At 45.9% G+C, this 22691-nt stretch overlaps 2 protein-coding genes and 1 long non-coding RNA gene across 5 annotated transcripts; 2 read left to right on the top strand and 1 right to left on the bottom strand.

Annotated features, from left to right (window-relative positions):
• Positions 1 to 3703: 3703 nt before the first annotated feature.
• Positions 3704 to 6863, bottom strand: LOC136464110 (uncharacterized). 2 transcript variants are annotated; one of them, XR_010761145.1, is made up of 4 exons: positions 6617 to 6863; positions 6444 to 6510; positions 6130 to 6276; positions 3704 to 5745 (listed from the first exon to the last, which is right to left on the bottom strand). It is a non-coding gene; the product is annotated as an uncharacterized lncRNA (long non-coding RNA). The 2 variants fall into 2 exon arrangements; XR_010761144.1 differs by having other exon boundaries at positions 3704 to 6276.
• Positions 6864 to 10373: 3510 nt separating this feature from the next.
• Positions 10374 to 12876, top strand: LOC136464109 (uncharacterized). Of its 2 annotated transcripts, none has more exons than XM_066463071.1 (3): positions 10374 to 10523; positions 10617 to 10907; positions 12099 to 12876. In XM_066463071.1, the coding sequence occupies exons 1-3, from the start codon at positions 10422 to 10424 to the stop codon at positions 12684 to 12686; spliced, it is 981 nt and encodes a 326-aa protein (XP_066319168.1). In that variant the 5' UTR covers positions 10374 to 10421; the 3' UTR covers positions 12687 to 12876. The 2 variants fall into 2 exon arrangements, with proteins under 2 accessions (XP_066319168.1, XP_066319167.1); XM_066463070.1 differs by having other exon boundaries at positions 10614 to 10907.
• Positions 12877 to 17463: 4587 nt separating this feature from the next.
• LOC136467475 (ethylene-responsive transcription factor 5-like) lies at positions 17464 to 18836 on the top strand. Its single transcript, XM_066466191.1, has one exon. It carries the CDS (start codon positions 17568 to 17570, stop codon positions 18594 to 18596), a length of 1029 nt encoding a protein of 342 aa, XP_066322288.1. The 5' UTR covers positions 17464 to 17567; the 3' UTR covers positions 18597 to 18836.
• Positions 18837 to 22691: the final 3855 nt, after the last annotated feature.

Genomic DNA, 22691 nt, shown 5'->3' with positions numbered 1-22691 from the left:
ATGTTGCATGGAAAGTGATGTAAGAAATGATTTAAGAATGTTGTAAGCTTTATTCTCTCATTTGTGATCTCGATGGAAAAATGTGGATTTTCGGGTTCTCCCTTCGGATGTGCTCGACAGAATTGCGTAATTTAGTGTCCTCCCTTGAGTACTTAGTGTCTAATGAAAGACAAGTACTCCTGGGAGGCATTAGATTAGGCGGTTCTGCCACAAAGACTCTAGACTAATCCCTATATCTATATGTAAATTATCCAACTCTACATTGTAAAAATAACTCTGAGTAAGTAACACATAATCTTCATCCACATTAACCCCACTCTTTTCATTATAAAAAATATATAAGGCAGTCTCTATATTTGCATCTAAATCATCCACCTCCCGGGATAAAAGATAAGAACAACATCTATACGATTTGAGGATTAAACTCAATATTGGGAACCATGAAGTCCGGGTTCTTTTAGATTTTAGAATCCAAATAATTATTCAAAAAAGTTCCAAATAATTAAAAACACTAAAGTCCTCCCATTTGAGCTTGTCTCTGATTACAAGAGTATTCGTTGTGAACTTGTGCCATCTCCAAGCTTTGGAACAACAAAACTTGGAGTTTAGAGTTTGAACTGTTTTACTTTAAAGTTTATGCCAACTTTAAAGTTTTCTATCACTGGTCGTTCCCTGCTCCTCGGCTACCTTGCGTCAGTATGGGCCTGTTTGGTTGAGAATCCAGGGAAGTTTGTCTTAGACAACAACTCACACCATTGATTTAGAGCTAGCGACCTAGATCGCTGCTAGACAGTGTCACATCGCGAATCAAATAGGTCATATAGCTCCTAATTACCATCCTCACCCCCGCAGCACTTGTGAAATTTATCGCTACCTTGTGGCTGCCAACCAACAACCTTCCCTACTTCTACAAGCGTGGTGCAGTGGTGGCACTAGAGCTGTTGCACTCATTTTTTTTATTTATATATATGCTTATGCGCTTCGTGAAATCCTAATAACTCTATTGTGATACCATCCTTATTGCAAATATAAATATATATGTACTAGCAGATATGCTTCTACGTGGAACGAAAGTATAATTGTCGGAAATTTATTCAATGATAATGTCATGCATTTAAAACGAGGTTATTAATGAACTATAGCTATATGGAGGCAGTGGAGACACATAGAGAGAATACAAGTACAACCAAATAAATGAACAAAATCATTTAAAAAAGATATTCCAAGTGAAAAGAAAACTCTGAATGTTACGGAGTACAATGTAAAAGAGCTGGCTAGCCGTGCTATTTACGAGGACCCCCTTGCTCCTTTGAATGAAAATAAAAGGTACGAAAAGAAAGGAAATTGCGTGGGGCCAGAATGTCTCTGTGCGAGCACTACCAGTTGCATGATCATCCGCGCGTGCTTGCGCCTTGCGGGGCAGCAAATTGGCAAATTGGCAAAGACAGGATAGGTCATCGCAAAGACCTAAAAGGTCATTCCTCTTCAATCGTGTGTTACATTGTTCCTGGACCATATTTCCCAAGATAAATAAAGGAGGACCGGAGAAGGGGAAGACGACGACAGCGACCATATAGGTCCCGTTCGGCTTACCTAGAAACCGACGTGTTCGGCTTGTTTTTTTAGCTGGAGCAGTGTTTTTCTCTTACAACAATTCAGCCAGAACATTGTTTTTTAGCCAAGATTCAGCAAGCCAAATTGGGTTCTCTAGTCTGCCAACAACCAAACTGCTTCCCGCCCTTTTGAGTCTTTGACACTAGTAGAAGAGCATTTCCTATTGTGTCCGAGACTATAGAGAACAGAAAAGGCACGCCATTTGTGTATATTTAACTCGTGCTGATGATAGCCGAGTGCCGCTTGCGGCCCTCGTTATCCTGCACGTTGTGCATTTCACCACGCATGCCATCGACGCACAGCGCATACCGGCATTGCTTTCTACGTTGGTTTGATTCATGGGGTCATGGAGGAATCTGACTTTACAAACATTGTTCATCCTGGAGTCTGGACTGAGACGCAGGAAATTGCAGGAGGATGATTCATGATGGCGTTTCGGTTGGTACCTGGCTCGTCCGGCGTTAAGACTTTGCGTTTTCGGTCGAATTGACATCTGGAACCAAATCACTGTCGTGTTATTGCCTGGGTCAGACATTAGAGTTATAGAGTATGATGAGTATATGGTGGCAAACATTTTTAGACAGAAATATGGTGGCAAACATTGACAGAGGAAACCTCACGGTTGCTTCCTCTTCCCTGAAATCTTCTACTGCTCCACGTGCTGCTCGAGGAGTTCAGTGATTGCACCGAAAATCTACTGTGGGAAGTGTAAATTATTTTCAAAAAGGAAAAAGAAAAGTCTTCAGTGTTTCTCGATGACGTTGGCTCACTATTCTTTAATCTTTCGTACCACAAAAAAGATCTCGATGTGTGGCTCCATGTCACTCGAATTGCACAGTAACTAATAACAACCAGAAGAATCTACAGCTTACTGACATTTCCTATTTTTCCATGACGAAGATACTTGTGGTTGTTGCATACCGGTAGGGGCACCGTCTCAGCATAAGACCGATCGTGCAGGTGCAGCCATCTAGCAAGGCCCTTTCAGGAGTACCAAGAACCCGCTCCATGACTGACACATTCAGACAGACGTCGTGATCTGGTTCAGACTCTCCTCCTTCGATCAGGCGGCGGGTGTCTCTCTCTCGCTTCAAACGGGCTACGGCCGGCGGCACGGCTGCGCATTTCCTTGGGTCTGGGTGAAATGAACCTGCCCTGTCCTGGCACCAACTCCAACCATCAAATTGCAACCAGAGGCGACGAAAAGAAAAATGCCAGGAGGAGGAAACCAACAACCACCATGCCATGGGGCGTCATTTTCGACCTGAGAAAATAGATAAAGAAGACTTTTCGTACTAAAATCATCACGTGCTCTGCTGACCTGATCATCCAAAAATTCAGAGGATAAATAAACAATACTACGGTCATCGTTAGGGGATGCGTGGGTCCCAAGCCCGTGCACGAGTAAACTAGGAGCTGCAAGTTGCAAGCGCTTCCATCTTCCGGGCAGTTTCCTCGCGACGGAGACCGCGGTTCAATGGGACCTCATCACCACAGTGACAGCTCCAGTGGCCGCTGCCAGTTTTTGTTCCTGGCATATTCCAGATTTCCAGTCCTTTGACGCATTGCAGCGGGCAACGGCGATGGATAGCGATGCGACCGATAGTCGTTGACGCTAAAACACTTGCTACAGAGGGAGGACATCATGTGGGTAACCAATAGCAGCACACTAGAGCAACTCGGGTGTTTTATTGGGCCATCAAACTCATTTTCCGAGAGATACTCCCCTTCATTTCGAATTATCAGTGATTCTAATTTTCTTGGAGAGTCAAAATATCTCAAAAATTATAAAGATTTATGACATCAAGTAAATATACTATAAAAATATAATTAATGAAGAATATAAGAATACTTATTTGGTACGATAAATATTATTTTATTACATAAATTCGATCAAACTTGAGATGTTTTGATATTCATATAAAATTAAAATGACTTATAATTTAGAATGGAAGGAATAGAATAATAATAAGAAAAAAGGCTCAACAGGACCCCTATTTAGCTTTAAAAAATGGAAAGGCTTACAAATCAGGCCACAAGCCCTCATTTTCATAAGTCCTAAAGCATCTCCAGCAGCTCTCTAATAATCTTTTTCTTACAAGAGATTACTCTAAATGATCCGCTCCATACTTGACCATACATTTGGAACTCAGAACAATTCTCAGTAAGAAAGGCTTACAGACACTTGAGTGGGCACCTAACTATATATCGAGCGTTTAAATGGATTTGGAAAAGCTCATGCTAAAAAAAGCACAAAATTTTCTTTTGATGGCTAATAAAGCATAGACTAAGTACAAGGGAATTACTAATAAAAAAAATATAGTTATGCAAGACTACAACTGCCCACAGTGTGATGGACTTACATAGGAATCTTTGATTCACTTGTTTATACATTGCCCATTTGCAATTCATTGTTGGAGATGGATAAACATCCAGATTGATTACACCCTGGACTTTTCCCAGGTGTTACAAAGTTTCAAGGAACAACTTTAAGTACCCTTCTTCATGGCAATAATTATTATAATATGCTGGACAATTTGGAAAACAATGAATGATCTCATTTTTCTTGAGACAAATCCAGCAATCCATAACTCCAAGGCCTACTTCAAGTCTGAGTTTGACCTGCTGCTTCTGCGAACCAAAAGAAGTTATTCACCCCGTATCAATCAATGGATAGCCAGTCTTAAGCTCGATCCTGCTTTTAGTTTTTCTCATCTTCTTTACCTCTTTCTTTGTCTCTTGAGCTTTTTTCCCTTCCCTTTCTCCACTTAATTTGTATTTCTTTGTTGTTTCACGCAACTTTTAATATATATCCAGCAGGGGCTTGACCCTCCTAATCTATCTATATCTCTTATAAAGATAAACCCCACTAGCAATTTATCTTGTCATGCAAAGTGTCCACATCAGCATCCATTAGAACATCCCACTAGCATATTCAACTATTTCGCCATGCAAAGTGTCTATATCAGCATCCACTAATACATCTAACTAACATATGCCATTATGTCTTCATTCAAGTTATTCACATTAGTAAACGACATCATTTGCTAACATATATTTAGTTGTCCACATTATAATGCTAAAAAACATCCACTAACATGTACTAGTATATTGTCCGTGCTAACGCTACGGTGGTATCTAAAACATAAATCATAAAATTAAAATAAATAACCTCTTCAGGCTCTCTTCTAGTAAAACCATAAAAGTGTGCATATTTGTATGAGGAAATAAAAGTGTGCTTCAGAAAAAGGATCAACATGTAGATGTCAATTAATATCCTGTTTTGGCAAGGAAGCAGACCGCCCAACATTACTGTTTTGCTCTCGTTCTTCTGTCGTTTATGGCAAAGATGCATTAAGAGGAAAAGTATAGGAAGAGTATAACCGACGGGTGGCAAGAACCCTAGCCGCACTATAGGAAGAGTATAACCAAGGCAGCCGCCTCAAAGCAACCGCCTCAGTTAATCAATTAACCGAGACGGTTGTTGGGCCGGCTGCCCGGCCACCGAATAACGGAGGCGGGCAACCGGCCTACCCGCCTCCGAGCCCCAAAAGCGAATGCCTAGTAAAAATTTTAGTGTAGTAGTGTTCAATACAAACTCCCTCTGTTTCTTAGGTTTAGCCTAGGAGGGTTAGGGGCAGAGAATTGAACTCCCTGTCTTCAAAACAAAATAACTTTAGTACTTGAAAAAGTTGACAAAAAATAAAGGATCTAAACAACACCATAGACTTTTATATAAGCTTTTATAGGTGTGAAACTTTTACCCTAGTGTGGAGTTGACATAATTAATTAACGTAATTAATTAAGGTGGACAAATAGACTATGGTTTTGCTATATGTATTAGCTAATTCAGCAGTACAATAGATCATTTTACACGAAAATAGGAAAAGCTCATAGGCAATTTGCATTAGGAACCCTGTGTCAGCAGCGTTACTGCAGCGGCACCTTAACCTGGTGACATGGAAGGCGACGCCGTCCACACACCTGAATAAGGCATCGCCCGAACTAAAGATGTCAACCTGGGCCGAAGGCGTGGCGCGCGAGTGAAGAGGCCCAGTGTCTGAGCCCAAGGCCCTGGTGGGTGTGACCCAGTCCAAGATGAGAGAAGTCGTGGGAGAGAAGCATAAGTAGCTGTGAGAGAGAGAAGGGGAGATTTAATAAACAACAAGAATACTTGTAATATTGTTAAGCACTCCTCTGTTCTATGCAATTCGTCTGAACTATCCACTGCTGTGCTACTCCTATCTGTATTCTGTTTTCTGATTGCCTGCTATTTCTGAATCAATCCAGTCCTTTTCTATTTTTCTTTCTCCGTAGCAATTTTTCAACTGGAACCCTCCGTTGTTATCTATTCTTGTCAGCAGGTCCTAGTTTTTTCTCAGTTCACGCTACGACGTACAGACACAGCACAGGCGGCACTGAAGTCCGGCTCTGCGTGCAGCCTCTCGGCTTCAACTCCGGGGGCACAGGAGGGAGCGGGTTCCGGCAGGAGTGGAGGTAGGGCATTGCACTTACATTGATTGTGGACGCGAGGCCGCGGGCAGCGCTGATTATCGCCGGCGTCCAAGGAATCCTCATCCTCCGATCTGAGATGCTCGGAGCTTGGTGGACGTGCGTACACGTAGCTCCGTGGAAACTGACACCAGTGATTAATATCAGGACCTGCATATTGAACCATGTATGCAATTTCAGCACCAAATCATGGCGGCCGGACGCTGATGACCTGTGTGCATCGATCTTGAACGGATCAGACCAAATCACGGGGGCCGGCCGCTGTGGCTGCCGCAGGCCGCCACTGATAAAATTCAAAGGGACAGTTAGAGGATAACCTGGACGAAGCTGATGATCTGGGTGCGGCGATCTTGAACGGATCAAGCAGTCGCTGACTTTAACGTCCTATGGCAGCGAACGGATGAAAAACTCGATCATGAGTTTAGGGTGAGAACTGAGAATGGATGAAGACCAAATCATGGGGGCTGACCTTTGTCGGCGTTTCACTTACGTCGATTGTGGGCGCGGGCAGCGCTGATTATCGTCGTCGGCGTCCAAGGATTCCGATCTGATTAGGGCGACAAGGTTATCTGTACAGCAGATGGAAAAGAGGGTCGCGTGTATATGGAAGGGGGCGTCTGATCATGCGGGGCGCTGACTGCGGATGGGGTGCGGGTGCCGATCCTGCGAGGTGCGGAGGTCCCGAGCAGAGCGCCGACGTAGGAGGTGGGAGGGGCTGAGGAGGTTGACACACACGATCTTTGCCCTTGGATTTGAGTGAGCAAGGAGAAAGGAGAGATTAGAAGCGATCTACACAGTCTGTTTTAAAGTTGTTGTTTTTCTAGGTACACTTTTCTGGATGGATGGACGGTGGGCTTCTCAGCGGGGGACTTTTTTTTTTGTGTGGATCTAAGAAAGAAAAAGATAGTGAATTAGTAGGGTAGATTATGATATTTATTTAATCATATTAGTAAATATAAATAATATAATTTCATCGGCAATTTCCGCGGCAACGCGCGGAGTTCTATAAAAAACACCCCACATTCTCATAAACCTGACATGTCAGGAGAGTCTATTTCATTACCCAGCAGCCCCCCTCCAATAGCACTACCTTTTTTGGTGGCTAAAAAAAACCTCTCATCTCCCCAGTAAGCTTGGGCCCACTCCAACTACCGCTGATGGCATCCCTCCAAGCTCCGGCGGCATCTCCTCCAAGCTTCGAGATGGCCATGCGCACCGGTGTAGCTCGTGCCTGACGGTTTGCTCGAGCGGCATGCTGTCCAAACTCAGAGATGGTCGTGCCCGGCGGAGTTTCCTGTGCCCATGCCTACTGGTGTGCTCGTGCTGCTTGTGCACGCCAGTGCGCCCGCCTCTGGCATGGGCGACGGGTGTCCTTGCCAGCATTAGCGGAGCCAAGATGAGCACCTCGGGGGGCTAATCAATAGAGATTTAGAACAAATATCGAAGATTAATGGTGAAATCACGTTTTTTCCACAGTAAATACAAAGGAAAATCACTCTCACAGGGGGGGCTGCTGCCCCCCTAGCCCCCCCGTGGATCCGCCACTGCTTGCCAGCGAGAAGACACGACAAGGCCCGGGACGTCGATGAGTCTGACGTGTGTGTGCTTGGGACGGAGGAGTTCGATGAGTTGGTCAGGGCCGCCGTGGCGATGTTCGGGGATGAATATTTGCAATTTTAGCTACTAAAATATTCCAAGGGGTCAATTTATCACCCACTAAAGCTTTTCAAAAAGACACATTCTGTGAAAACTAGTTCATGACATGTGCCACTGTGACATGGGTATACTCCCTCATCCAGAAATGATAGGGTGCATTTGTCCACATGAAACATCAAACAGAGTAGAATTTGACATGTAAATTCTTTTATAGTAAATAGTCAATTGCTAAAGAATCAATGTCATCATAGAGTCACTTTGTACACAAATTTATTGATGCAAGTTTTATGCCCTAAATTTACACATAATTTGACTAATTATTGGTGGGCCATTGTAAAATGTGACTTTTCCTCTAGACAAATACACCTATAATTTAGGAACGGACGGAGTACAAGTTAAGAAATTGTTTTTTAAGGAACTTAAACCCTACTCAAATATCCTTCCTAAATCTAGTTTGTAAACCATCTCTTATTTTGAAGGTTCCACACCCAGAAAGTCTTCCCTAATATTGAAAAGACCTTCCAAAAATGAGAGTGGTCGGGTTTAATATGTACATGTGATAAACATTTCGAACTCATAAATAATTATTTCGAATAAATATGTCAGCTAGGTTCCATCTTCATCAAAAGATCTCTTACGCCTAGACCACCTTGATCTTTGAGGCGACAAGGAATGTCCCACTTGGCAAGGTGGTATTTTTCTTCTTATTATTATTACGTTGCCAAAAGAACCTTCATCGATAGAAATCAAGTCTCTTTATAATACCTTATGGGATTTCGAAGGAGGACATTATAAATATAATTAGACTACTAAGGATTGAGTCTAATAAAAGTCAGGTACCTGAGACATGCTAAGTTATTAGTTTAGAGATGATTAGACCCAATGGTTCCGGAGACCTAATGGGTGCAGCTGTAGGTATGCATTCTTAATTGTTAAACTTTGAAAGTAGCAGTACTTAGGACCTGTTTGGCACGGCTCCTCCTGAGGGGCTCCTCCGGAGGAGCCGGAGCCGTTTTGGAGGAGTCACAAATTGTGGCTCCTCCAAAACGGCTTCGGCTCCTCTGTTTTTTACTGAAAAACGGCTCCTCCAAGAAAACGTTTGGCAGGGCTCCTCTGGAGGAGCCGGAGCCGGAGCCGGAGAGGAGCCCTGCCAAACAGGTCCTTACTTCCGTTTGGGCTTGTTTGGCTGATAAGTCATGGCTAAAAGTACTGTTGGCTGATTTGGTGTGAGAAAAAAATATTGTTCGTCGAGTGATAAGCCATGCCTTATAAACCAAACACGACCAAACGAACAGGCTGTTCTATATGAGTAGCCTATTGCCTCCTCCATGATCAAGCCCCCCTGCATCACCACCACCGCTCCCCTCCGGCCCTCCTCGTGTGAGGGCCTCGTCGGCACAATGGAGGAGCAAAACCCTCCGTCGTTTGGTCTAATTGTAGTAACTAGTAAGTTAGGATTTAGATTAAATGAATTCTGCCATATGGGCTACCAAGTGGTATCACCTTCGTCAATCCCTTGTCGGGTCTTATTTCTTATAGAGAATTTCGATGTGCATGGCTTTCTAGGCATCCAGCCCGGCGTTCATCATGCAGTTTTGGTTTTTTGCATGGTTGATATAGTCGGTGGGGAAGTTCGTGCTCCCTGGTTGCATCTTTGTATCACCAACTTGCTGGATTCTGATTTCTAGCAGAGAAATTATCCAAACTTCCAGCTCGAGCATGCGTGATACTCTTGGTGCCAGATTGATGTCTCTTGACCATATTCAACGATGAGGTGACATATGCTCTTTCAATGTCACATACATCCTAGGAAGTTCTCATGGTGTTGGATAATGTGGTGTTTCAACAGCTCTGTTCGGCATGACTTATTGCTGCTGCGGCTGATTTGTAGGGCTGATTTGTTGTGAGAGAAAAATAATGTTTCATGCCTAAAAAAAAATAGAGCTGATTCTGATTGATAAGCTCAAGCGAACAGAGCCAACATTTGGAGATTGTCGTTGTGGATGATTGGAGGATGACACTACGATGGAGGTCATTGGCGCCGCTGAACTGTGAAATATCGAAACTAGGCAATTGTTAAGGACATGGATGGACGTGAAGAATGTCACTAGGGGCTCTTAATTTAGTCTAGCATATCTTTCTTATTATTGTGTCATTATACTCCCAGTTTAATAGAATATCTCCACCTTTGAAAAAATAACTTTGCAAATGTAGGTATAATTAGGGCCTTAGGGGTTTAGGTTATGCTATCGGGCTATTTGCTTCACCCAATCGACCTACTAAAACTGCGAGAAATCAAAACCCTACCTGAAGTGCAGAAAACTGGCAGAATTCGTACCGAGCTACTGGAAGTATGGTTCCATAAAATTTGACGTCCAAAACAAGGACCGGAAGATGCATGTACACAAGTCGGTTCATGACGGTACAGATACATGATGACATATGGGCAATGGCCCATTGCTTGCAATCCTTGAATCAAGTTATAAGCCCAACTTTCTTAATGAAAGAGGCCCATGGATAATAAGGCCCATAAAAAGGCACGTCCAGGAAAACGGTAGAAGCATATGGGCAACAAGGTCATTTCCCTCCACTCCCGGCCTCCACCCTCCACTCCCGGCGACCTCGCCGTCGCCGTGGCCATGGACCGGTGGACCGGCGTCCTCCACGTCCCCCTTTCCCGAGGCGGACCCCTCTTCCGCGTCGCCGCCTCACTCTTCCTCTCGCCCGCCAGAACGCTCGCCGTAAGGCCAAAACTTTCCCTTTCCTCTTCAGAGTTCAGACACTGGCCTTCTGCCTGCTTCGCCTACAGAGCCTGAACTCTCTGATGGCAGCAGGTTCCACGGGTCAACGCGATCCTTTTCACGGGCGACCGCGTCCGCGGCACCGGCGATCCGGCGATCAAACGGCTCTCGGATGCCGCCCACCTGGCTGGGATCCTCGCTGAGAAGCTCCCTGTGGAGACCAATGCGTGGGTGATCGACGCCGCATGCTTTGCTGGGCCATTTGCGGTGTACCGAGAACTTGTTCCGACCGTGGACGGCGCTGGAGACCCCAAGGGGTATGACCCCACTGGCCTTCCTGCCGCTGCCGGTGTTGCCAACATCCTTGCACACAGCATCGGCGAGGTATAATGTTTAGGCCCCGTTCGATTCGCTAAAAAAAGCCGAAACGCGGTTCCGTTTGATTTGTTGGGAGAGAAAAACACAGTTCAAACTGAAAAAATAAGCTGAAAAGTACGGATTATAAGATACGAATTTTTAGCACAAATCATCTTTAGTCAGCTGCAAAGATCATCGGATTACTGCATGGTTTGGCTTCAGGGTTCCTATTTCTGTGCTATTCTCCCCTCAAGAGTAGTTGTAGAGCTGTAGTGGATTCTGTGCTGTGGTTAAATTTTCTAATTCAGGAACTGTGGGGAAAATGGTATTTTTGCTACTTTTAAGTAATTAACATGGTATTCAAAGCTTTAAGCTGCTATTGTGCACTCCTGAACTAATTTGTACTGAATATATCTTGGATTTTCTATTGGGATAAAGAGGTGCCGTTTTAGTAACTGGACGACAAACTAGTTTGTTTCCTTCTTTGTTCTAAGAATGTTGACTGAGCCTCACTCATTTGGTTCACGTTTGATGACATTAGCAAATGTTCCTCAAATTTTCCTTGCTGAGATAATGCTTAGGTACTGATGACATAATGCTCCAGTTAATTTGTGTAATACACTGTTCTTGATAAATTTAACCATTTGCATCGGTAATGGACAAAACCTGCTCCGGTGTAATATTACTACAGTGCTCAAACTAGATGCTTGCTTTCTTTAACTCGAAAGTTATTTCTTATCAACATTTTTTTTGCATACTGGGACATTTGGAATACCTCATCATTTCAATATTTCCATGCTGTTATTATGGGCCTGGTGCAAGCGGTAGAGTCTTACCGCTTGTGACCGGAAGGTCCCGGGTTCGAGTCGCGGTCTCCTCGCATTGCACACGCGAGGGTAACGCTTGCCACTGACACCCTTCCCCAGACCCCGCACAGAGCGGGAGCTCTCTGCACTTGGTACGCCCTTTATTATGTTGACATATTGTGTTTATATGGTTTTGAATTTTTGTGATGTTTCTGACCTAAACTGAAGCACCCAGTTGTATTTGTTTTCTGAAGTAATGCTAGCTGTATGTTCTTTTTTAGGTAACCCTATTTGAATTTTCATTTCGTAACTTTCTTGTAGTCATGCCATCATGGTAGACTTCCTACTATAAAACCCTGTGCTTTTCCATCCTCCTATTTAATCTTTTCCCCACGTATTATGTGATTAACAGATACAAAATCGGTTCTTGGGGTTCTCAGAAAAGGATTCGGCTGTCAATCAGCATCCTTCAGCATCATTGCCATCCTACTCTCCTCCTAGGACTATCACCCTTGGCTTCAGCAAGGGTGGAGTTGTTGTCAACCAACTTGTGACAGAACTTTCTCATTGGGCATCAAGATCAATGAAAAACTCGGTTGATGTTTCGAGACCAAATCCATCACATTTGACCCAGAATCTCTTGGTTCCTACTTCAAGTAGTGATGTGTTATCAAGTATTTCTGAATTCCACTATGTGGATGTTGGCCTCAACTGTGCTGGAGCATACATAACTGACCATGCAGTGATCAAGAGGATATGTGATTATGTCGTGCATGCTGGTAAGAACCTCCGCTTTGTCCTTCATGGTACTCCAAGGCAGTGGTCTGATCCGAACCGCTCATGGATCCGGAAGGAGAAAGACATAATGCTCCAGGTACTTCGAGATGAGGCTCAGAGGAGTGAGCGAAGACTAGTGTCATCTGAAAAGTTCTATTTTGAGGGTAAACCCCACAGCCTGCTGATGCATTTTGAGATTTTGGAAGCAATGGATATAAGCTGATTCTCGATCCGTACAGCTTGTAGCCTTGTATTTTCTCCATAGCATTTGGTACAGATAATGTAATGTGAATATACTTCAGGGGTCTTAGATGCTACTACTTTCCTTCATGCTGAAATGCTGAATTCAAGTTAGTGCCGTTCTGTTAGTTGTCTTTTACAAGATAGTGCAAGAGAAGTCATAGTTGACAATCAAAAACAGTACCTCAAATTAAAGTGATCGATGGAATACTTATGTGAGGTTCTTTGTCTGAAGATATTTTTGTTTTCCGTTGGAGATAAGCGTCTTCTTTTTTCTTATCTTTCTTGCTGTGCTTATGAAAAGATTTGGCGCAAAGACTATGAGCTCTGCTCAAGGCTGTCAGGATAATCTGTCCTCTTTTGCTGATGCATGACTTGCCGGCCTGCCATTTTCATTCTGCCATGCGATCGGCGGGATTGTCTTTTGTCAGTTTTTCCTCCCTAGTATTCAGCTGTGAACAAGTCTCCGGTATTCAGCAAAACGACCAGAGCCTGCTGGCTGCGACGTAGTTGTCGGATCGGATATAGCACGACCACGATACCGAGCAGTGACGTTTTCCCGCAACTGAATCCTGGTTGGATGGACGCGCTTAGTTATTTAGTCAGTTACTGTTGGTCTGTAGCGATATGCAAAGGAATGTTGAGCAATTCTTCGTCAAACAGAAAGGATCTCATGGTCCACGGGACGCATAAAGATGAAGCCGTAAGTGTAGGATAATGCCAGTAGTGGTTCTGTTAGTAAAGTGGCTAGTGCCATACGAACACACACGAATGATACAAAATTCGATGGTGATTCCAGCTGCATTCTTCTCACTGTTCTTGTCTCAATCCCTGGAGAACGCCTGAACCAGTCAAACGACAGTGTCTGCTGTTTCAAACAAGGTGCCAGATAGTTTTAGCACTAGGCCTTTCAACCCTACCCGTAGACGAATCAGGTTGACGCCCCTGTGATCTCTCGTATCTTTATACGGGACGTCCAAATCCGAACCTGCAGTTCCAGAAGAGAAGAAGGCAATCCATCTTTTTGGAAAAATGAGAACAATTCTACACTGCTTGTGTCCCATCGACAGCAATTTGCAAACGTGTAAGACGGTCGCGACCGTATCACGGAGCTTGGACGCACGCGATCAGTTGGTTGCTGCTGCTCACGCTCTTGGACTGACGCGCGCGCTGTCCGAGCTCGCTGCGCTTCGTTCTGGTCCTGATGAATGCTGCTGCTGGAAGCGATCCGCTGTCTCCTTGCGTGGCCCCTCGCTGCGGGACAAAACACGAGTAAGACCGCACGAACGGATCAAATCAACTGCAGGGCTCAGGCGGCAGGCCGACGCTGATTTGAGTCCAAAAATACGCTTTTTGGGGGAACCTGATTGCTTCCGTAATCGGATCGCGATCGCCCCTTGAAGCGGTCAGCTCAGAGCTCAGACTCAGGGAGATTACTCTCTTTGTTTATTAAAGTACTACCGATATCACTCACAGACCAACAAGACCTGAACGATCTGATCTTGTTTCTTTTTTTTTTTTTTTTTGCGACAAAAGGGAACGATCTGATCTTGCCGTGCCGCCCGGAATGCATACCCAAGGCGTGCAGGTGTTTGGGTCTGAGAAGCAAGTTGTCAGCCTGCCTGCATTGCTTCTGCTTCCGTCTAGAAAGATACGTGTAGCTTGGGTGTTGAGAGTGCAGAGCTCAGAGCTGGGAGGAGCCGTCAGGGACTCAGATTCCTGCATCGGTTTGAGCTCCGAATCAGACCACGGACGCGATAGATTTATGCGTTCAAAGCAATGCAGCCGTTTTCTAATCATTGCGATCAACTTGACAGACTGACAGGTACACACACGGGTGTTTTCCTGGAAGCATTAAGCAAAGTATCGTCCTCTAAGTATTAAGCAAAGCATCGTCGGATTACTCTAGCTAATCCATCCGCTCGTTACTACCCAGGAGGGGGCAATGTGACAGGGGGCGTGTGGATGCTGCCCTCTTCTCTTAGCAGGCCACGAGGTTGGTGATTGGTAAGAGCGTGCACTTCATTCACCCTGCATATTCCAAATCACCATCTCTGTCCCTGGCAGTCTATTCGTCCCCCTGCCTAGTGAATGTAACCACTTACCGGGCTGTGACAGCGAAATCTCCTGTTGGAACTAGAGACCCCTGTGTTAAACTAATCCAGCTACTAGAAGACCGATGCGAATAGTACAAGTTCGGTTTCTTACCGGTACGACGATTAAAAATAAGAAGAAAAGGAAACAGCACACACACTGCTAGAGCACCTTTGCTAAGCAAACGGGTCCAAAGCCTGATCAACTGTGATGTGTAATGTGTTCAGACCTAAAAGGGGTAACTAGTCTAATCCGTCTGCACTATGCAGGACAGCACATGTTACAGCCTAATAAGAATATAAGAGATTCATCAGGAACCAAAAAAAAAGGATAAGGAATGGCTAACGCAAAAACCGCGTGGCCACGACCACGAGGGCCCGGGGTGCACGCGTGCATCCGTGATCCCCCAGACATCGTCAAGCGGACCTGGACGTCCCGTGCGTGCGTGTCTCGACGCTCGGCCGGCCGGCACCCGGATCGCCTAAAATTCAGGTCATGCTTACCCGCAAGCGTCCAACGTGGGAGGAGGATTCGCATGCCCTCAGTCAGGTCCCTCACCCACCCACCCCCCGCGAGGTCAGGCCGCAGCGCCGCTTGCTCGGGCCGGGGTGGGGGCGGTCCGCGCCTCCGCGGTCGCGGGTGCGGCCTGCGCTAGTTTGGCGTGGCGCGCCGAGCGGCGCGCGGACGCGAGCCATGCGTTTGCCGCAGCTCATCTTACTGTCACACACAGTTACACGAGAGTTACTGTGCACATCCAGTCGGCCACCCATCAACACCGGCAGACCGATCGATCGCCGTCCGCCTTAACTACACAGCCTACAGGTGCTGTTGCTGTTCGCGGTGGAGCCGCTCATCCCAAGGTCAAAACGAGAGGGAGGGGCCGGCAGCTCGATCGGACCGACTTGGCGAGACAGCGGCAGCGCCAGGGCAGCTACCTGCCTACCTCTGTGGTTTATTTGCCGGACCAGGCCAGGTCCGCTGGAAGGATCTGTGTCGTCCGAGTGGCCACGGGTCAGGCTCCTCGCCACCTTTGACCTTTCACCCCTTTCCCTTCCCTGCGAAACTATACGTTACGACTCTGGAGGAACCCAGGCACCGCACTGGCACTGGTCTGTACAGTAAGTACAGATGTAGCGATATAACTCTCCCCATCCTTACGGTTCGCTTTTCTAGGTACTTTCTGAAGTAAAAAATTATGTAACTCTATAGTTTAGAATAGAGAAATGGTACCAGTGGATAACTAGGTTGTTTTTTTCTTTTCATTATATAACATTCAGATTTTTGTTTAAAATACTTTTGCAAATAGTTTGTAGTGTTTAGTTGTATTAGTCATATCTTTTGTTGATACATCGGCGCGAACAACCATATATCTATCACCAATCAATTTCTTGGCTTTAAACCATAGTCGTCTTTATTTCATCTTTTTTCTCTCATTCATATCAAGTGGTCGTGCAATTTTTAGCGATGCCAAAACAAGAGTCTTTAATTTCCTTTGATGAGCTCCATTCACCAATAAAACCACTGGCATTTCTCAGTTCCTTCCGCCCTTCATCTTCTTCAAAATCTGAACTCTAATTCTCTGAACCATCTTGTACATTATATTGGGCATTTTTTGTGCTATAATATTATTGTTTTCATCACAATTCTACTTTGTTGAGGCCAATACGACCTTAACTAATCGCTCACTGGCTTTGTCAATGAGTCAACATCCATCACGTCTCAAGCGTTGCCAAGGAAATTATGGAACCATCACTGATGGTTTGTTGATCTCATACCTGTGACCCATTCACTTTGCTGCAAAGATGTCAATCATGACATGACTATATTTGTTTCCACTTATTACTATTTTTTTCTTGATTTTGATATAGTGCTTGTCTTCACTCGACTTCATGTGAAAAATTATGATTTTTTATATAAGGGAGAAATGAGAGGGAAAGAGAGACTGGTTGACATACTATCTGAAAAGTGGCTTTGAAATGGTTTTTTGTATTCGAGTTGATGGGTTTTTAGACTCGACGATAATTTTATAAGCACTCAAATGGACTTCATTCTTATATTAATATTAACCAGGTATGTCATTTTTTTTAACAGTACATGTATTTCGTATATTAATATTAATATGCACGGAACACTCAACGATAGTATATGTACATTAATATACATGACAAAGGTACTCAAATATTAAGTCATTTACCGATTTACTTTGTATAGGTAAATCGTTTACCTGTTTGTACATTATAGGAGCAAAATGCTCTTAGATCACCTTGTTATTGAGCTTTAAGACGGGTGATGTGGAACGTACGTGACAGATAACCCTCACTTCTCCATTTTTCTATCTGTTCGGCTGGTATTAAAGTCGACTGATTAGCCGGCTGAACTATTTTGTTATGAGAGAAAAATACTGTAGATTCTAGCTGATAAGTAAGTTGAAGCAAACAGGCTTACACGATACTAGTAAGCAATTACCGGATTCCTCACAGCGGGTCATGCGTGTCGTCAATAAATTATATGGAGCCCGTAATATTCCCCATCTTCCGATCTCCTTTTATTGCTAAACCTGGAAATCTGATGATGAAAAAAAAAAGTTCTCCCCTCACGCCTATATAAGTTCGCCGGCCCAGCTCAAGTGCTCAACCTCTCCACCGCAGTTAGCAGTCGCGCACGCATCCAAACTCCTGAGTCCTCTCTGCTGCCTCGCGACCTCCAGACTCCAGTTCAGCTCCACACACACCGCCCGCGAGCTAGCTAGCACGAGCCCCACACCCGAGCCATGGACTTCAGCGGTGAAATCGACGACTTCTCCCTGCAGCTCATCCGCGAGCAGCTTCTCGGCGGCGAGGCTTGCCTCCCCGCCGTCGTCGTCCCTAACGCCTCGGCGTACTCTGGCTTGTCAGTTCATCATCCCACGCAAACGGCGTTCCACCAGCCCGCCGCGGCGTTCTTGCCGCAGCAGCAACAGCAGCAGGTTGCGTACGTCGACTTGACGAACGAGTACGCCGCGGATGCCACTGCCGCCTCGGCCGGCGAGGCGGCGGCCTTCTGGGCGGAGCCGGTGATGATCCGGTTCGGCGGCGAGCCTTCGCCGGTGTCGGACCCCAGCCGGAGGCCGCTGCTCACGATCTCCCTGCCTCCGACCTCGCACGCCTGGGGCCCGGCGGCGGCCGTGCCGCTGGTGGAGGCACAGGCACAGGCACAGGCCGCGGCAGCGGCCCTGGACGTGAATGACTTCCGCAAGTACCGCGGCGTGCGGCAGCGGCCGTGGGGCAAGTTCGCGGCGGAGATCCGCGACCCCAAGAAGCGCGGGTCCCGCGTGTGGCTCGGCACCTACGACACCGCCATCGAGGCCGCGCGCGCCTACGACCGCGCCGCGTTCCGCATGCGCGGCGCCAAGGCCATCCTCAACTTCCCCAACGAGGTGGGCTCCCGCGGCGCGGACTTCCTCGCGCCGCCGCCGCCGCCCCCGCAGACCGCGGCGACGACGACGTCCCAGAACAAACGGAAGCTGCCGCACGACGCCGCCGAGGCCGGGGCCGAGCCAGCAGCCAACAAATCCGTCAAGGTCGAGGCGTTCGGATCGCCGGCGTCGTCGCTGACGTCGCTGTCCCCCGCGACAACGACGACCACCACGGCCTCGACGGTGACGACGTGCTCCCCGTCGTCGGAGGCTGGAGCCCACCACGAGGTATTTCCCATGACGCCGTCGAGCTGGACGTGGGAGCAGCTGGAGGGCGTGTTCGGAAGCCTGTCGCCGCTGTCGCCACACCGGCAGCTCGGCTTCCCGGAGGTCACCGTTAATTAAGCGGTTATCTATCGGCCGCTTAATAAGCATCGACGATAGGTGTAAAGACGTTAACAATTGTTTAGCGGTTTTTAGCTATGCACGGCCCTGGCTTTGGACTCATCTAGCTTGAGGATTTGGCGTGGCGCTTTGGAGCTGCATGTGTGTGTACAGAACGAAAGGAGGTGATATAAGCATGGACATAGATCAACGGCATAGATGTGGAAATATATACAAATATACAGGGGTAATTACACCAGAAATGGCAGTACGCCAGTACGTATAAGGTGTTTGATGTGATTTTGTACATTAAGTAAAGAAAAGAGTGTACATGCTTATTTAATACAGTAGTTACATATTTGTGAATCATGTCATCAGTTCGCCATATTTATGTTGCTTTTGCATTTTTTTTTAAAAAAAAAAGGACGACAAAAGCTTTTTCTCAGATTTTATTAGATGACAAAAATGAGAAAAAAGGTTTTTGCATTTTCTGGTGCCATATATTTGATCAACACGTAGATAGATGCAGGGAGATCAGGTACCTGGGTAAATACAAATAATAATAAAATGATATTGGGGGATCCGAAAACCTTCGTGTGGCCTGCTACTAAACGCCAGCCAAAATGTTGATGAAACTGCAGCAAAGAGATAGGATTATATTTTTTAGCAAAATGATCAAAGTAATTTTCTTTTTCTTTTCAAATCACCCAGCAAGATGCGATGGGTTTGCTCTCGTGGAACCTTGCATGGGTGTTAACAGACCTTGCAACTATTTGGTTCTATTTTGAATTTTTTTTCTAGGAACATGCAGTCATTTTCACCCGTCTGAACACTAGTCCATTACTTACAAGATGTTTACGTTAGAATGCAAAACATTTGACTGACGGCCCGATGCTCATCAGATCAGAGCAACCATTATATTTAAGCCTTGCAAATGTTCCTAGTATACATAGAACAATACAAATAAAGATTTTGCATTACTATAGCTTAGTGAGTACTATTACCGTACCAGGCATACTGTTTCGGCTGAAAATTTACGATCGTTTACGACAAGCCACAGCCAAACAAACAGGCTGAAGGTCTACGGCATGCACCTTGGAAAAATAGTGGATCCATCTGTGTTTGCTCAGCTAATTAGTTGTCTCAACTTAACTACAAATGACGCATCTTTTTCCTTTAATCAGGCGTAGACTGTGTAGACTGCTTGAGAAGTTAAGATTAGAGTAAGGCGCACGCATGCATGAGCATGAACGACGCTGAATGTCAATCGTCAACTGCTGCAAGTACGTTACGTTACGTGGTCTGATCAGAACAGAGAATCTGGAGTTGGCAGGCATAAAAACTCTACGAGAGTTTACCGCCAGTCCGCCACATGGCTGCTCGCGGTCAGTTGCTTCGACGACCGGGATACCAGCGTGAAACAATCTACGTTGGTAATCTCGTCGGGATCTCCTTATGGATCAGATTAGCAGTACTAAGGTACGCTTTAAGGAAGCTGGCACGAAGCTACACGTAAATAAGGTCCTCCCAAAACAAATGTAAATAAAGTCAGTTACTATATACAGTACTAGCTAGACGATGGACTGTTAGTGCAGTTCCTTACATTTGTATCTAATCAATGCATTTTGTGCATGCTTGATTTCGAGTATCAATCATCGCCGCATGTTTAGCTAGCAAAGCTCAAATCGCAGAATGGATCAAAGCTAGGCTCGATCGGTTAGAATTTTAAGTTTGGCTAGCAAAGTTTGGTCAAATCGCAGAATGGATCAACGGAGAGAAACGGCTTCCGTACGTTTGTAGTAGCTAGCCCTCGTCGAGGAGAAATGAATGTACGCGCGTGTTTAGTTGCACCCTAAAATCCTAAAAAGTGTTATAGTACTTATCACATCGAATGTAGACGAAAAAAAAACTAATTGCACAGTTTGGTGGAAAATTACGAGACGAACGTTTTGAGCCTAATTAGTCCATGTTTGAATATTAATTGCCAAATAAAAACGAGAGTGCTACAGTAGCCCAAATATGAACTAAACACGCTCTACGTAGTCAAGAAATGACGCTAGTGTCAGAGACTGAGAGCCAGACCGTTGAGATGGCGAGAGGTCTAAACGACTAAACTAAAGGAGAACAGAGGTCGTCAGTCTACCTTTTCCTTGAATCCTTGCCAAAAAATAAATGGAATTTTTTTCGGATCTTCCAGTTAATTCATGACGCAGTCTACGTGGTGCTGAAAACCGTTTAAAATTCCAACTTGACGAGTTATACTAATTGCATTCTGAATGGTAAGACCGATCGCGCCAGATATGGCCCTGTTCGCTTCGCTGAAAAGCCAGTGCTCGCTGATTTGTTGCGAGAGAAAAATAATATACCATGACTGATAAGTTGAAGGGAACATGCCCCCCCTAAACTCTACTACACTACACGCCAGCGCTAATATATTCTCTAATATAAATAATGGCAGACTGGCTCTAAATATCATGGAGCACAGCCAAACAGGCGCCACAAAAAGCCTACGCACTACATCCCTGTCAGTCTCATAGACGAGGCGATTCCATTCCATTCCACGAAAGAAAGCTGTATAGATGCTACGTCTTTTAAAGCGCCTGCGAAACGAGCGGGCGTATGCAGCACGTCCAGACCAAGATACGGCCTAGCAGGATGCAGGATGCAGGATGCAGGTGAAAGCGCTGGGCCTTCAATTCCGTGGCCAAAAATCGCGTGAAAAGCCGCAAAAACTTACTTGTCTCGGGGTTTACGAACGAAAGCGCAAGTGGGTCAAATGAGCGAGGAAATTTGGCACCCCGAGGTCAGCCGGCCGGTCGCGGGTCAAGCTGTGGTTTGTTGTTATTGGCCGTGGCCAACAGGGCTACGACATTGTCCGGTCCACCTCCTGCTCCAGGGTGGCAGCACCGAGGGCTGGCTAGCGTTGTCGCAGTTAGTTAAAGGACCATCATATACCAGAGCCACAAGCCACACCAACACCGCGTCGCAGGAGAGGAGAGTGTTGGTTGGCGAGGCTAGGGTAGCAAGGCGATTTCATATGGCCTTTTTGACGAGTATAAGTAGTTTAAATCTTTCAGATTAGTATATAGTATTGCTGCAATTGTACTTTGAGAGCTGAAAAGAAGGAACGAGTATACGGTCAGAACCGCTTGTAGATAGATAGATTGGTGGATTCAAAGTAAAACCTAATGCCGCAGTTGATTCATGGCCCTTATTCGATCCACTGAAAATTGGAATACCTATTACCTGTCTTTCAACTGGAAACTGGACAGGTCAGCTCAATCGTGTGCATGACACATCCGCCCATTGTCCAGCAGGTATGATTTGGTCGAAACAAAGTCAGCCTCCGCGCTGTGCTCCGCCACACAGATGCATGGAGATGGAGTCATGGAGAACGGACCAACGAAGTACGAACGTTCCCAGCCTCAATTCGGCATGCACACGTCTTTCACCGTTTCAGCTGGACATCGTGAGCGATCTGCAGCTGCAAAGCAAAGCCACGAGAGGAAAGGAAGGAGGCTCCGGCTTGATGATCCAGGGTCAATCAAAAGTGACGAGGCCGGACTAGGGAGCTGCTGCTAACCGCTAGCTAGCTCATCGCAATAAATGCGCGGCCTGCATTCCAATTTCCTTATCCAGGCGCTCTTTTCTGTGCGCGAAGAACTGCGAACTGCGAAAAAAAAAGAGTCAGAAAACTTGTTGGGCACACTCTCTGCACACGATTGGCAGGCAGGTGAACGCCGGAGCCACGCCACAGGGTGACTGACGACGATCCGCCGTCGATCGGGACCGCAGTTAATGAGCCCGGAAATGCAAGGGTGCCGCCATGAGATCTTGTTTCATGCTAATCCTCTCTCTTCCTTTTGTCTTGCGCGATTATTAGCTGCGTTTTCACGAATGATTCAAGGGCTGACTTTTGGTGTCGGAGCTGATCGTGGACGACGCGGTCGGCTGTCAGCAAGGTAGTGTCATGTCGGAGTGTATGTAAACGGCCGACGACCACTGTCCACAAAACAGTGCCCAGCTGACTAGTATTAGTAGTATCCCTACTCACTACAGGAACTGCTGGCTTCCCCGAGTGCCAGTTGCACTCGGGGAAGGCCCAGTTGCACTCGG

This window comes from Miscanthus floridulus, chromosome 7 (genome assembly GCF_019320115.1).
Source record: "Miscanthus floridulus cultivar M001 chromosome 7, ASM1932011v1, whole genome shotgun sequence".
Taxonomy (NCBI): Eukaryota; Viridiplantae; Streptophyta; class Magnoliopsida; order Poales; family Poaceae; genus Miscanthus; species Miscanthus floridulus.
Note: the sequence above shows the minus strand (reverse complement) of the source record. Positions and strands in the feature narration are given on the sequence as shown.